Source organism: Neurospora hispaniola (assembly GCF_033458365.1).
Source record: "Neurospora hispaniola strain FGSC 10403 chromosome Unknown B0T23scaffold_2, whole genome shotgun sequence".
Classification (NCBI taxonomy): Eukaryota; Fungi; Ascomycota; class Sordariomycetes; order Sordariales; family Sordariaceae; genus Neurospora; species Neurospora hispaniola.
Window position 1 is genome coordinate 4541704 of NW_026944407.1, and position 14970 is coordinate 4556673.

Below are 14970 nucleotides of genomic sequence, written 5' to 3' on the forward strand. Positions count from 1 at the left end.
GTTTAACCTTTATCATTCAGTAACTGAAGTAGCATGTGCAATTCCGTCCGCCTTCTTGGCAAGCTGAGGCCTCGTGGTCGTATATATGCCCGCCTATGGCTGCAATCTAGCGTCATCCGCAGCTTCTTCAGACGATAATGTACTGCAGGGGTTCACGGTCTCTGTGTCTCAATCTCCCTCATTTCCAGCTTAATGCCGGATAGTACTGTGTGTGCCAAGTACTATACAACCTGGTTCATGCCTCTGTTCTTCTCGTTATTCTCAGGTTCCGGGCATCGATTTTGGAGAGGCTCAAGGGTCCAGTCCACCAACTTTAGAAAAATTCCTATTATGCAGCTGGGCTTTCTCGACAAAGGCAACATGGAAGGTAACAAAGCAAATGAACTGATTAGGACGGGTGTCTGAAGTTGCTTCGGGCAGCCAAATGGCCGAAAGCTTGTGACAATACATTGCTATAACTACTTCGTGTGCTGTGCTAGCCAATTGTTCTCTCCAATCACTGTCGAAGTTTGTGCGCAGAGATAAGAGATTTCTTTATAACTCGTAAAATATCCGGGGACGTTTCACTTTCATCGCTTGAAAGCCGAGGACTTTCAGATGAAGCTGATATTGTATCCTTCAGGTCGTAGACGGCGGGAGCTTATCTTTGTAGTAATCCTCAAGCGACATATTCGCTTTGTACCGTGACTTCCATGTCATATACGTGCCGCGCCAAGAGATTTTACTTTCCAGCAAAGCAATTATCTTGAGGATCCTGTAGGTTTTGGAGTCTTCGGGATCTGTTAAAGAAACGCTACTTGTAGCTCCATGCTCAACTAGAATCTGCGTTATGTCTGGTGGGCAGCACGCTATCGAGCAGTGCAGTGGGGAAAGAAGAGAATCTCCGCAAAGCGCTTCGGCTTCACCAGTGGTAGCTGCTTTGAGGAAAGCGAGAACCCTCGGCCCTAGAGATGGTATTGAAGAGTGACCTTTTTGTTTTGGTCGTGCGCATATTGACACAGCAAGAGGCGTGAGTCCATGCGTGGTCCTTCGGTGTATTGCGCCTGGCCAGAGTTTCAGGACCGCACCAATGGCGTATGGCTGCCACAAAGCTGCCGCATGAAGAGCTGTCCATTGCGAGTCGACGGATGGACCACTATCCGAGCCTGTGAGGTATATATCGTTGAATTCGAGCTTCTGGACTTCGTCGACCAACTTGAAAAAGATTTTACGCTCTCTCTCAAGGTCCTCTTCTCTTCCTACTCTTTCAGGCTGTGCATAGGTAGTCATGACATCGAGTAAAATTGTCGGCCAAGCTTTTACTGCCTCCGACAAACAAGGCATTGCTTCGAGGACTTTATCGCATCGGTAACTAATCGTCCATTCAATGATCTTCTGGAGAAGGCTCAGGTCCGGTACAGATGAATGATTCGACCTCTCGCGATCGAGCCACCCCCCTATGCTTTGCATGGCCTGCTTGTAATCGTCGTTCATCAGATGTATTCGAATGGTTTCCAGAACGTGGTCATCCACAACAAACCACACCTTGTTCGAATGACTTGTAAGGTTCAACAGCGAGGTTATTTTCGAGCGAAAGATCGACTCGGCATTCTCTTTGGCCCTTTGCAGTACGTCCCTGATTAAAGACAAGTCAACGTAGATGTTCGTTGTGATCATCCGAAGAAGGTCAAAGTTGTTGTGCGCGATTGCATTTTGTAATGCCTGTGATGCCAGGGATTGTGGATCTGATGCCCATCCAGCTACCTTGGGGAGGTTATCCCAAACTATCTTGAAGCAATGGTCGTCTGCGGCTTCTGAAAGAATGTCTGAGAACCTGAGGACATCGTCTTCGGTGGGATCTGGACTGTTTCTCGTTCTTCGGAGCAGCGCCAAGACAGTGAGAGCTGCAGCCAAAGCCACTTGGGCGCTTTTAGAGTTGGTACCTCTATATAGGGATGCCGCTGAGCGTGTCTCTTCAATCAAGGCCCACAAGTGGCTTACCACGCCCTGAACTCCAATTCCTATCAAGTGCTTTCTGGCCATGTGAAGCGCGAATTGAGCAGAGGTATTCTCGAGGGGAGTTGAAGTTAGTAGGACAAGGAAGTAGACTGCTGCAACAAAAGAAGGGCCAGCAACAATGCACCGCTCTTTCAACTCGTCCAGGCATTGGACTTTTTCTTTATCGTTCTGGATCTGTTCCGAGACCCACTGACATGTCCCAATGAAGACGTGATTATTCTGTGAATGACTCCTGATTATATGGCGAAAGAGGTACGCATGCGACTTGTTGAGCGCATACTCAATCATTCCTCCTTCACCATCGAGAGATGTATTCCACGGAACCCAAACATGTGGCGGTCTATCGTTGATTATCGCCCTCCATAATATGTCGACTTTGGCTGCATCCTCCTCGGTGAGGTGCGCTGTATGTCGAGTCCAATACTTAGAGGCGTACGATAGGAAGCACGTCATCGCCTCATTTTTCGGTATTTGAACCTCTAGCAAAGTCATGAAGACGTTCAGTTGTTCAGGCGCCGGTCTTCGATGTTTGTCCCTTTTGAGGTGTCGAACCATGCTGGCCAGTAATGGGTTGGAGCTTGATGCTTCCTTTTTTAGTCTCTCTGAAATCGAACTGGGATCGACTTTTCTGTTCAAAGTCATACGTTTGTCGAAGTCAGCAAAGTTGAGATACGTTACACAGACGGATCCCATGAAGGATTCTGCATCGGCCATCCAGCTCCGCGTAAGGCTCCTGCCGTCCGTTCCAACTTTTCGGTTTCCCATATGCGGTACCACACTGTGATGGATGAATCGAACCTGGTCATCTTCCTCGTCGAGCTCCAGCAATCCACCACCACAGCGAGAGACAACCTGCTTGGGACTGTGAGGCAACCGGGCCCCATTCCAGGTAGGGTCACCGGGTTGGACAGTGAGTGCAACACTCAGCTGTTCCCCGGTAAGGCAAGTCTCCGCCACAGCAACCACTTGAAATATTCGATCACCGTACCGGCGGTCGGGGATGCGGTCGAGCGCCTGATCGAAGGCTTGTGGAAGATCTTTCGGCAAATGATGTAGTATGTCTTGCACCAACTCATTGGTCAATACGCCTTCGTTATAGGATGGGAATATGGCCTCGATATGAAGTGATACCCAAAGATACCTGTAAAGCAAATAACCATGGTCAGAAATTTCGAACAATGTATGTCAACAGAAGCTGTTCACCATCATGCGTATAACTCACATTCCTTGAGCTCCCACAGCCAGCGCCTTCGTAACCTGCTCCACCAACTCATCGCTCATTTGTGGCTCACGGCGAGCATTACGTCTCTGTACCTCCAATCTGATATACTCCTCGATTTCTGTATCACGCAGGACATTGTTCAAGGACAGATCGGCAGCAGTGCCCAAATATTCCTGTGTCAGCTCGGTTGGAAGGCCAGAGGCGTCCAGTCTTGTCGAGAAGCACACAGATATTCGATGTTGTTGGCGAAGGTCCTGTAAGGCTTGTAAAACGATTTCCACATCCTCCTCTGAGCATTCATCCAGTCCATCCAGAATCACACAAAAGGTTTCGTTCCGCGGCAAAAGGCTTTGCAGAAGCTTCACAATGGAGTTAACGGTCAGTGACCCAAGAAAGGTATCAGGACTCCCTTGGATCAATGTTTCCCATTGTTGACGGACTGTTCCAGATTGCAGCAACTGATGGGCAATACTTCCCAGAATAGTGAATCCTTCCAGCGTGTGTGGATCATCTCTTTTGCAAATGAAGCCTGCGTGCTTCTTCTTTTCCATCGGTGCGTCAGCGATGATGGTAGCAAGCGCAACAGTTTTGCCGCAGCCAAGGTGCCCGGTAACTCGTAACACAGGCTGGTGCCCTGCTTTCCAAGATTTGTATTCGGACGTAGTAAGAATCCAATTCGCGGTTCCGCGCTTTCTTTCTCGTCTCCATATTGCATCCTGTTGACCTTGTCGGGGAGATAGATTTTGCAAAAGGTGTTGCTTTTGTTCGAGTATGTGTTGTCGTCTCCACGCCTTAGAAAAGCGGCGTATCATCCCTCCCGTCTCTTTTCTTGCTGCTTGTTGTCTGTCAGCCGCCTGCGAGCTGGTAAGCAGAGTGAACTGCTTCTCGATCAGAGCCCCGTACATGTTCAGTTCCTCCTGGATTGGTCCAAATTCATTGTCGAAGGTAGAAAACAAAGATGATGCCAATAGTAGATATGATGATCTTTCAGCAACCGCAAGAATCTGCTGGCATAGACGGACGACTCTGGTAAGGTACTCGGAGAATAAGGCTTGCAGTTCAGCTGAATTGGGGAAATGCTTTGCAAATTCGGAGGTAACGGACCAGGACCGGGTCAGCCTCATCAACATCGAGGAGACCTGGTCAAAGTAGGCATAGTGCCCCACGGCGGCCTTAAGGAATTGTGTGTCAAGTCAATCCTTCTGTTCAACGAATTCAGATCGCAGATTTAATGTCAGGCCAGTCATACATACCTCCAGCGACACCCTTACAGCCATCCATACACCGGAAGCAATCAGACTCTGTGTACCCCCGATCAAGACATCTCCGGCCTCTGCAAACTTTTGTATTCGGCTGAGAAAGCCGCCAAGACGTGTTCCTGATGCCGGTGTCCAAGATGCGTGTCGTCGAGCTCCCTCTCGGTTTAGCTGCTCGGTCATCATGATGACCTCTGAGGCAGTAGGGGGTGAGCTGGCACATTGAGCTTGCAGCCTCATGAACTCCTGTTTCTTCGTTCCATCAAGGGCTTGCGCAAACTCAGACACTGCCTGAGCAAGCCGAAGCTCGGGTGCCAGTTGGCTAGGCCCTGGTAAAGAAATCAGTGCACCGCTGCTTCTCGAAGCCATGCTGATAACATGGCAAGTCACCGAGGGCTGAATGTTGCTTTTGAGTTGTGTCGAAACTCGAGATTATCCAGGGGCGCTGAGCGTAGAAAAAACCAAGTCGATACTGGTTTTTCAGAAAAAGAAAGAAAGCGTTGACGGATCGAATCTTCAGCTTGTTGTTGTGGGAAGAAGCCCTGGCCGGCTGCAATCTGAGAAACAGATCAGAACACATGCAATCGATTGAGTCCCCGTCCGGTTGTAATTGCCAATCTGATTGCTGACGCCACCACCACCAGACACCATGTTGAGCATATATGCCCATCCAATGGCTCATCGCCATCTTTCAGCTGCCAATTACAAGCTCGTAGCAAGGCACAGCCTGGTCTCTAAACCCTACTGTCTGGATGGTGCCTAATGAATACCTAGTCAAGGTTGCATTGGGATCAATTTGTATGGTGTTGGCATTTTTGAGCCACCCGCCTGGTTGAGAATGTACCGAATATGAAAACAGTGAACCGTCGGATCAAAGCATTAGCTTGACGGCGGTGGTTGGCTAGGAGTTGGACTGGACATAGCCCTACTCTGAAAGGCCGTAAGAGATTCGCAAGTGTCGAATGAACTCGTCCTTGTTGCATAATCCAATGCCCTCCGAAAACCGATGAAATTTGTTCATGGATCGGTAGGTCGGATGAAAAGCTGAGTACATGGATCAGAAAAGCGTTGATAGGCGAAGTAGCGCACGAGACCACGAGTTCCCGTTCAATGTGGCAGTGGCTGATCGTGTCCTGTAGCGTCCTGCAGCGTAACGCATCAGTAAGTTGCAAAGCCACGGGGCGGCAAGTCAAAAATGTTGTTATGCTGCGCAGATAACAGGGCGCGGGGCCTTAGGAAGTTGACGAGAGATTCGAGTGGAAGTGCTTGGATCAGAACACAAGCCCTACTCAACGGAGTGCTACAGTCGATAAAGAGAGGGAAAAGTTATCTCAGCGCTCAGACCTCTCTTTCGGGGCGCCAGCGCACGGGCCAGATTACCAGATTACAGTAGAAAAAAATAATTTATCGATCAAATGCCCAGGTTTCCGTTTTCGGTAGTATTTTTGACATGCGCAGTTTTCACTGCTACTCGAGGTTCGTGGGTGGAAGGAAAGGAGATGGTAGGTTGGTCGATTAGGTTAATTATTAAACGGTTTCTCACTGTAACCACTGGTTAAATACTACAGCAAACCACACCAGAATCCATGCGCTCCATTGCACCTTCCAGGTTGCGTGCAGCACTCTACAACTGCCAACTTAGTAGGCGTGGTCATACACTGTAGGTAAAAGAGTTGCTTATAGACTATAGCGTTTTGGCTAATGTGTATCTTAAGGCAAGATGGCCGAGCGGTCTAAGGCGCCACGTTAAGGTTAACCCTTAATCCGAGATATCCGTGGTCCGAAAGGGCGTGGGTTCGAATCCCACTCTTGTCAAACTTTTTTTTTCCTATTTACGCACGGCTGTATATCTTCACTATCTTTACATTCCACGACTTCAAATGGTGAGACTCTACTATATTTTACCCCCTGATGAAAGTTTTCGCACAGCATTATTAGTCAAGCGCTATCCGGTTAGTATTCATACTTCATTCCGCGCTATGGACTAGTGTAAAGTCTGTCCACATTACTTGGTAATTCATCAATCCTCAAGACTCTTAAGCTTTTCTCCGTCCCTTGGAACCGTTGCTAAAGCCATGTTAAAGTCGAAGAGTTCTTGCCGAGTTCATGGAGGCAACTGTCGTCGAGCCTTGGTTCCGAGAGCTCGAGGACAGCCCATCTGGTAGGCAATATCTGTGAAGCGAAATTGTAAGGCTGCTTCCTTTTTTAAGATCTTGCAAGATTTGATCCTCCCTCGCGTTCCACAAGTATGACCAAATGACTACTAAACAAGGCCTCATGTTGCGACCATTGCTTTCAAACGACCTTAATGGTGCGAGTGTTGTCGACAAGATATTTGATCATTGTTGACTTTCCCAATCCAGGCTTACAAGTAATCCAGTACACGTTTTCTAATTAAGTTCGAATCACACTCAGAAAAGTCTAGGCAAAGATTCTGCTGTTCGTTCGTGCATCGAATTGGCTTTCCATGAATCCACTCAACGATGATCTGGTATGAAGGAGTCAAGGAGTGATAGTCTTACGCGAGTACAGAGAAAACCGAAACGCAAACTGTTCAAAAGTACATACATTTATGCACGCTTTATCCGATATTCCAGACACCTCCGATGGTAAGGTGTCAAAGGGGTGTCTTAAAGTCTTAGTCGTATGGCTCGCATTTAGCAGGTCTTGGGACAAGCAAATCTGAAGCCAATTGATGTGCAAGAAAACGGAGAACAGTAGAGGTTTGGTTCGACGCGGATACCGAGCCAATGGCATCAACGCCTGATGATGGCTGTCTTATAGACATGAGATCAGACATGGTGGCACGATGTTCATCGAGAAACTCGGGGAAGGCTAGCGATTGTATGGGCAGTTAGATACATATATGCATGCAATACGGGCAGACGGAGGGATGTTGGGCAAGGTCAACGGGTATCTATAACATAACTCCTTACGCAGACAAAAGCAGCCTCGTCCTAGCTTTCCAAAAGTACGGCATGCAAAAAGACTGACATGGTCCAGCCAATAAACGAGGGATTAACCAAAACAAGATCGTCCAATACGCTATTCCATCTATTATATACTCCTTTTTGTTTCTAGATTGCTGGGCCCCAAGTGCTGGTGGCCGTTGACCCGCCATTCGTTTCCATTTCGAACCTTCCAAGGCTCTCCTGCCAGTTTTGCCAGTCGAAACCCTCGTCCATATTAACGTCCATATCTTCAACCTGGAAATTAGGTACCCGGAGCATTTCGGGCAACCCCGGACCGGGCCATAACCATGGGGCATTCTCGTCTTTCACGGGCGACTGTACCTGCATCCCCTGAGCTGTGTTCATGTTTGGCCCTGGACCAGGCGTGTGGTGCAGCTGATTACTGCCTGTGGGTGCCGGTGTGGTGCTGCGATTGAAGTCGGGTATTGTTGCGGGGTTGAAGTTCGCCGCGCTGTCCATTCGTGGAATGTCGCCATTGGAAAATCCGTAGACAGGTGGACGACTCGGGTCGAAAGGAGGCCCCCGCCATAAAGGGATGAATTCTTGTGGGTTAAACCCTTGGTTGGTCATGGTGGGATCTAGAAAGTCCATCATCTCCGGTTTTGAAACATTCATGTTCTCTGTAGGGTGACTGTTGTCATTGGTGTGGACTTCGTTGGTCTGCTGTTGTACAGTCTGTGGGATCTCGGGCGTCGGCTGCCTCGGGGGTGGCACCGGCTCAACTGGTAAGGGCGGCGCATTGACAAGCTTCCTCCAGCGTTCACGGGCCACAGTGATGCTGATCTCCTCTGTAACTGACAATGCTCCGAAAGTGGTCGGGGCGGGTCTGGACTGGTCTTCCAGCTCGAGCTGCATGGCAGCTTGAGGATTGGCACGAAGACGAGCGGTCTCCGCTTCACGATGCCTCTTGGCCTTGAAGTACATCTTCTTAATGGGGAGCCAAACAGCTGTATGGGATGCGAGCTTCTCAAGCTCATACTCTTTTGGTGCTGTATACACCGAGTTTAGAGCACCCCAAGCGCGCTCTGATGCAGGGCCCCAAGCCTTGTGCGAAACTTCGATTAGAAGATACGCCACAGCTGGCCATTGTGTGTATGTCTGGAATAGCCACCTCCATGGCTTGGTTCTTGGGTCGGTATTAAGGATGTGGTTCGTCTCGAATACTTCGATAGCGGAGTTGAAGAGACGTTCCCGTAGCTCATCCGACAACTCTTCGTTGTCTGGTCCTGGGAATAGCACGGGCTGGTAGATTATTAGGGTCATCTTGGCAACCAGCACTCGCGCGATGTTCGCAGCCACCCAGTACATGGGGTTATCCAAGCAAGAGCGATCCCGGAGGTATTTTTCCTCAACACGCTTGTGTAGGTCGGCAAGCATTTCCTCTCGCTCTTCTAGCGAGGTTGCAGCATCCCCGGGGCAGACAGGCGCCATGGCGGACGATGCCGTGTGCAAACGTCTCGCCACAGTGCAGATCTCGTACCGGATTAAGGAAAATGTCATGTCCGTCGGTCCGTCTCGTGATTCTGGGAAATCCTTCATATCTGGCGAAATGTCGGAGTCGTTGACGTTAAGAGGAAGCTGTGTATCAAAAGTACGGTCGACGAGAGTGAGATCGGTACCCTGATCCTCGGCAGAGCGGAGATCCAAGATACATACAGCCCAGAAGATACGGCGCCTCATTTCGACCTCGAAGGGGCTGATGTTGGGGAAGTTCGTTCCGTCACGATGGAGGCCCAGTGCCTGGCTAATGCGAATAAGTAGGCCAGTCAAGGTCCAAGCGAACCTCGTGTCATCCTGGCGGCGAACGAGAATGAGGAAGAGGAGGAATGCCTGGGCGAGGGTGATGTCGGGTGTCGTCGTAAAATTGGCTCTCGCCAGGGCCTGTTCAAGAGCGAATCGATATTGTTGTACGAGATAGTCCTTTTCGGCGCCGAAGTTCATTTTGGCCTATACAGTGTAAGACAAGAACCACAAACAAAGGGTAACAGGGGTGGGCATACTTCATCTTTGTCCATGGAGGCAACGGCAGAATAGTAGATGGCGAACATCAAGGCTTCGGTCGAAGGCGTGAGGCTGTCCATGTTGTTCCGAGCGTGGCGTATTGTTTTGGTCATCGAAGGGACATGAAGAACCTTGAGTATTGGATCGACGTTTTCCTGGAATACCTGCCACATAAATGGAATTTGCGATGGGAGCGGGTGCAGTGGTCTCAAGTCGACATCGGCGGAGCGGTACCCGAAGATGAAAGACTGATGATCTGAATGGCTGACGGGTTGGTCGACGGATTCAGGAGAAGCCTCGTCGTCGGAGACGTCGGAATCATGTTGACCGCATTCTATTGTTTCTCGGCGGATTTCGTCGAGCTGTGTCTGGGTGAGTTTCATGCATGGGGAAGTAACAAGAGGGAACGCCCTACCTCGTCATTGATTGCAGACCAAAATCCACTGCTGACATATCTGGTGACACCCTTCTCGTTGAGGACCAAGCGACCAAACTGTTTGTGGATGTCTGATGATATCCTCCTTAATGGGCCAAAAGGAGGTCTGTTGAGTTGTGTCTGCAGACCTTGTGCGCCACTCTTATCTGCGCCCATACCGGTTCCAGTTGAGGGCGAGTTCTTGCCAAGATTGCTTCCATTCGGGGTTCCAGGTTTATCGCCGGCTCGGGTTGCACCAGGCGCGTGGCCGTCCGCATCGTGTCCTCCGGTGCCTTCAGGGGAGTTGCTGGAGCTAAAAGGGTGTCGCACCGCCTCAAGTTCGATCTGACCGCTAAGTTCTTCGACAATTCCTTCGAGTTTTCGCAGGCGCTTCATCAGCTCCAGCTCCCGCTCGCTCGAAGGCTGTTTCGACGGCGCATTCGGGTCTTTTGGTCTTGGTCGTCGCGGCGCCCGACCAGGGGCCGGGAAAATGCATGGAATCTGTGCTCTCCGGCAGTTGGAGCATGGCATATGTTTGTCGCACCGAACCTAAAAAGGTGTCAGCGGGTCCATGACATGCAGACGGGTCCACGGAAAGCATGAGGCGGCACGGGGCGTGAGGAGCGGAAGAGCGACAAACCTTGCGTCTCCGACATGTTACACAACTCCGGGGATTCAGAGCACCGGAAAAGGGAGCCGATGGGGGATAAACAGAAGCGCCCGGTGGAGGGTGGTGGGCGACAAGATGATGTTGGTGAATGTCGAAGCTATCATGGGAGGGTCCAATGGATGGGTGGTCGACACATGGACTCCCCTCCGAGGCGACGCTAATCGCGCTCTGGTTGTCGTCGATAGGCATGATGGCGCAGCTGTGAGTGCCCGGCGAGCGTTGTGGGACGGATTCGGTGTAGACGTCCCTACTCGGACGATAAAGCTCCGCGAAGCTCCGCGAAGCACTGGCTGGCTGGCTGGCTGACTGCCTGACTTGCCTGGCAGCCCGACTAATGACTCGACTGCCTGCCGCGGGTTCGAGGCGGAGGAGAAAAGAGCTGCTCAGTCCTGGATGGCGTCAATGTGGAATCCAAGCTGAAGACGGATTCCTGCTGACTTGTGGGTTATGGTTGGAGTCGGTCTCTGCGAGAGGCGGGAATTGGCGAAGTGGTGGTGGTGCCAGGAGCTGGGCGAGGGGGTCGAGGATGGGGTTTTTCGATGACAAGATCACCGTGGCGAAGGAGTCTGGTGGAGGAGCATTCAGGGCGGGCAGGGCAACGGTGGGATGGAGGGGGGACAACTAGGTAATGATGGCACTGGGCGTTCGTTTTGTGTGGTGTGCAAGCCGAAGAGTGGTGAGTGTGGACCGTGGATGATGAAACTCGAGCCGTGGGTGTTTTCTAGATCGACGAGAATGAGTGAGTGACCCTAACAAGGGAAGAGTGGCAGCAGTAGGCAGGCCTTGCAAAGCACGGGAGGAGATACACTTTACAGCCTGCCACTCACCACTCACAACCCGCATTCCCGCACTTCACACGCCAGACGGGAGCGCAGCCAGTCCCTCTTCAAGCTCTGTCGGGATAGGCTGGGTGGGGCGGAAAGTGACTGATCTTTTTGTGGGGATGATAGCGTATGCGAGGTACGTACTATCTTAACTGATTCTGCTTTGTCTGTCGCGGCTCCCTGTTAAAAGGACTCGGAGCTTCCTCCTGAAAGAGGCTAACTCGATCCGGCCAAGCCAGTCAGCATCGTGTGCTGGTGATCGATTTAAATCGTCCATAATTTGTCGGGCACAGCATGGATGATGGTTGTTGAGAAGATGGAAAACCCGGAGAACAACAAGAAAGAGCACGTCCCAGTTTTCGCTAGTTTCAGGGCCAGCCAGGGTGAGTGCGTAGAAGCTATCTGCAACACGCTGCTGCCCGAGGCTCGCAGACTGACCAGGTCAAAAATTCAGAGTCCAGAAGCGAAACCATTTTTCAGACGGCGAGGGGTCCGATAGTTCTCCGACCTGCCCGAGTTAGCGCCCTTTTATGTTCTCCAAGGAAGCGGGAAGAAGGCGGTCAATGATAGGCTCTGTCGGGAAAGTATCATTCTAAGTAGTGCATGTAAATAGACCGTAATTTCTTGATGTGCCAGGGCCTCGGTATGAAAAAACAGAAGACGGTTGTCGAAATCGATCAAGGCCCGTGCTGTCGACACCAAGAAAAGAAGAAAACTAAAAGAGAAGAGTAATAAAAAAAAAACACAGTTAGGCCATAATGGTTGAAACACCTCACTTGGGGTGATGCAATCTGCACGGTGTACGTACCCAAACCGACCGCACTGCGGGGCGTTCGCCATTGACCTTCTTTTCGTTTTTCTATCGGATAACACTTGATCTCTGCGGTGTCATGTGATGAATTGTTTCTTGCGTGATTCATTCACCGTCTTTTTCTCTTGTCAAAATTCTCCGTTGCTGCGCGGTGGAGGTTATCTTCGTTTACTTTCATGGCCAGGCCTCGTGAAACGAGTGGTGAGAAGATGGGAAGCTCAGCTGGCTACAAAGTCAACATAACCCCCTGAGTCTCCTCCTTTACCCAAAGCTTGCAGCTCAACGGATCCCTGAACCGTAACAACATTGAATGAAGTATTTTTCAGTCAGTAAACTAACTCGTCCTTATCCAGGTGCATATAGAACATATCGGACAGCATGGGTCAGAAGTCTCCATGGCCTCGCCTTTTTTTTCTGGAGGGGCACACTTTAGCAATTTCCACGCACACTCCACAGAATTGAGAGACCCCATAAGCTCTACGTTGCCCAACAGGTCTTGCACATCACGGCGGACACGAGTTTCCACAGCCATCCAGAACATTGAGGTTCTTAGGAAAAGGGCAATGCTTGTTTTGAGATGCGGTCACGTCTGATCCGTCTAAGACTGTCCTGGTAGGCTGCAATTGGAACAAGTGGAGAGATGGCTTGAGTGAAAAGTGAACAGAAAGTGAGCCCCTAGAAACAAAAGCATATCAGCCGTATTCACCTGAACCGCCACATCCTCACCTTACATTCGGAGGAAACTGATTGCCAGATTCAGCTGTAACGAAGTAAGGAACCCCAGAATTCCAGATCTAGTGTATTTCGCTCAAACACTGGATCTGCGCCAACGCTTGATGTCATGAACACTATGCGCACGGTCCCTCCCCCTTTTTTTCTGGCCATGACTACCACTCGGATGTAAACACAACACGAGCTAGCTGTTTCTCATCATGGCGAACTGCATATTGCTGTATCGAAGGAACAATGCGCTGCAGTCGGATATGTGACTTTTCAGCCATGGACCCTCTCAAAGCGAAGCCGTCAGACTGCCATACTCCTTGAACAAGCGATCGTTGAACAAGTTGACAATGGGCAAAAAGAGCCGCTGCTTCCCCTCCTCAGTGACCATGAACTCTCTCAGCTCAGCCTCACTTCTCCACGTCCAGCTCTCGCACTTCTCCGGCTCCATTACCTTGAGAAGACAAGCAAGTCAGCGAGCACATTCCTCCAAAATATGGACAACTGGCTGGCATGGACTAACCACAGGCTGCTTCTGTTCATCATCCCTCCGGCAGGAAACAAAGATAGTGATGTAGTGCTTCTTCTCCGCATCAAAGATATCGTTGGTGAAGGCCAAAGCTTTCTCGGCTTTAACCTTCAGGCCCGTCTCTTCAAGCGTCTCTCTCTCGGCGCATTCCAAGTAGTCCTCGCCGACTTCGAGATGGCCACCGGGAAATTGCAACGTTCCTGTTGCCCGGTTAAAGGCGGTTCATGTCAGCAAAGCGATGCTATTAGGAAGATGCGATGAGGTCCGTGACATCCGTGAAGTCTGTGAAACAGACAGGGAAAGGAAAAAGAGTTGAGGGCTGTCTAGACGTAGGAGGTACGTACCCGATCCATGGGACCCTTTTCTCACTCCCACCAACATCTTCCCCTCCGCATCACTAATGATCGCCGCGACGCCGACCCGGACGACAGGTTGTTGTGATGCCATATTATTCGACTTGCTGTGTTTTTTCGGTTGGTGGCTTACTATGTTAATCTGGCTTGGTAAGTGATATCGCTACCCGCCGCTGTCCTGCTTTTCTACCCCTACGTTTGATTATGCGCACTGTCAGCCAGTCTTATATTTCAGGATGAAGGAGCTTGGATGCCGCCGTATCAATGTGACTCAATGCCCCTCCGGGCTGACAAGCTCCGGCTGTGCCCGGTAAGGTGTCCCCGCGTACCGGAGCCGTGAGGTTGACACGGTGTTGCAGTACCGCAAGGCGGCCCCGCGCCGCTGCTGCGCCCAGGAGAACGCCCTCCAGGGCCCAGCCCGGGTCGTTACAACGACTGTGTGGGGCCACAAGGTACACCGGGCTCTGCTGGGATATGACTTGTTAGCGTGGTTCTCCAGGGTAGCAAAGAACCTTAAATTTGACACAAAAATTACTTGACTTTTGGCCCACTCACCCCCCGTTTCTTGTAGCGCTACCCTACCAAGCTAACAAGTCATGTACATCCCAGCAAAGGAAGGTGTACCAATTCCCATCGCCGTCCACCGAAAATGCCCTTGAATTCCAAGTTCGGTATCAAGTTCAAAGCTGGCGTAGCCGAACGTACCTAGTGTACGCTCAATTGGAGGTATCTCCCATCCGAAACTTGGTCGCGCTGACCGGCTGTACAATCGCTCTAACAACCTCGCTTGGAGTGAACATGAGGCGGTCAATACCACAGTGCCCCAGTGCCCCAGTGCCTTGGCTTGTGGTCTCAGCTACCATAACTCCTTGCCGACGGACTGAAAGCGAAGTGCCCAAAGCGCACAACGTCAGTAGACGGTTGCATCATGGTGCACCCATGTTTTCGGGACCCCATGTTTCTGGTGGAGCAAAAAACAAATGCTCCTGGGCGCGAGGAACTTTGGCCGTCAACAGCCGACTGACAGAGCGGTTATGGGAAGAGGATCGAGATTGTTTTTGCCGCCTCCACACCTTATGAGACTGAAACAAAACCAAATTGAAACAACAACAGCCCGGCTGGCGCAATCGGTAGCGCGCAAGACTTCTAATCTTGAGGCTGTGGGTTCGATTCCCACGTCGGGCTTTCAAGTACTTTTT

At 50.7% G+C, this 14970-nt stretch overlaps 3 protein-coding genes and 2 non-coding genes across 5 annotated transcripts; 2 read left to right on the plus strand and 3 right to left on the minus strand.

The window, feature by feature from the left end:
- Positions 1 to 618: 618 nt before the first annotated feature.
- B0T23DRAFT_309912 (uncharacterized protein) lies at positions 619 to 4845 on the minus strand (the record flags this gene model as incomplete). The annotated part of the gene is made up of 3 exons (XM_062834550.1): positions 619 to 3139; positions 3221 to 4392; positions 4474 to 4845. The coding sequence occupies 3 exons, from the start codon at positions 4843 to 4845 to the stop codon at positions 619 to 621; spliced, it is 4065 nt and encodes a 1354-aa protein (XP_062696142.1).
- A 1345-nt stretch (positions 4846 to 6190) lies between these two features.
- Positions 6191 to 6291, plus strand: B0T23DRAFT_t94. Its single transcript has one exon. It is a non-coding gene; the product is annotated as a tRNA-Leu (tRNA).
- Positions 6292 to 7443: 1152 nt separating this feature from the next.
- B0T23DRAFT_95779 (fungal-specific transcription factor domain-containing protein) lies at positions 7444 to 10919 on the minus strand. The gene is made up of 4 exons (XM_062842045.1): positions 10505 to 10919; positions 9865 to 10413; positions 9449 to 9811; positions 7444 to 9395 (listed from the first exon to the last, which is right to left on the minus strand). Exons 1-4 carry the CDS (start codon positions 10721 to 10723, stop codon positions 7554 to 7556), a joined length of 2973 nt encoding a protein of 990 aa, XP_062696143.1. The 5' UTR covers positions 10724 to 10919; the 3' UTR covers positions 7444 to 7553.
- Positions 10920 to 12972: 2053 nt separating this feature from the next.
- Positions 12973 to 13948, minus strand: B0T23DRAFT_95789 (NUDIX hydrolase domain-like protein). The gene is made up of 3 exons (XM_062842046.1): positions 13763 to 13948; positions 13413 to 13618; positions 12973 to 13343 (listed from the first exon to the last, which is right to left on the minus strand). Exons 1-3 carry the CDS (start codon positions 13863 to 13865, stop codon positions 13179 to 13181), a joined length of 474 nt encoding a protein of 157 aa, XP_062696144.1. The 5' UTR covers positions 13866 to 13948; the 3' UTR covers positions 12973 to 13178.
- Positions 13949 to 14883: 935 nt separating this feature from the next.
- B0T23DRAFT_t95 lies at positions 14884 to 14956 on the plus strand. The gene has a single exon. It is a non-coding gene; the product is annotated as a tRNA-Arg (tRNA).
- The last annotated feature ends 14 nt before the right edge of the window (positions 14957 to 14970 follow it).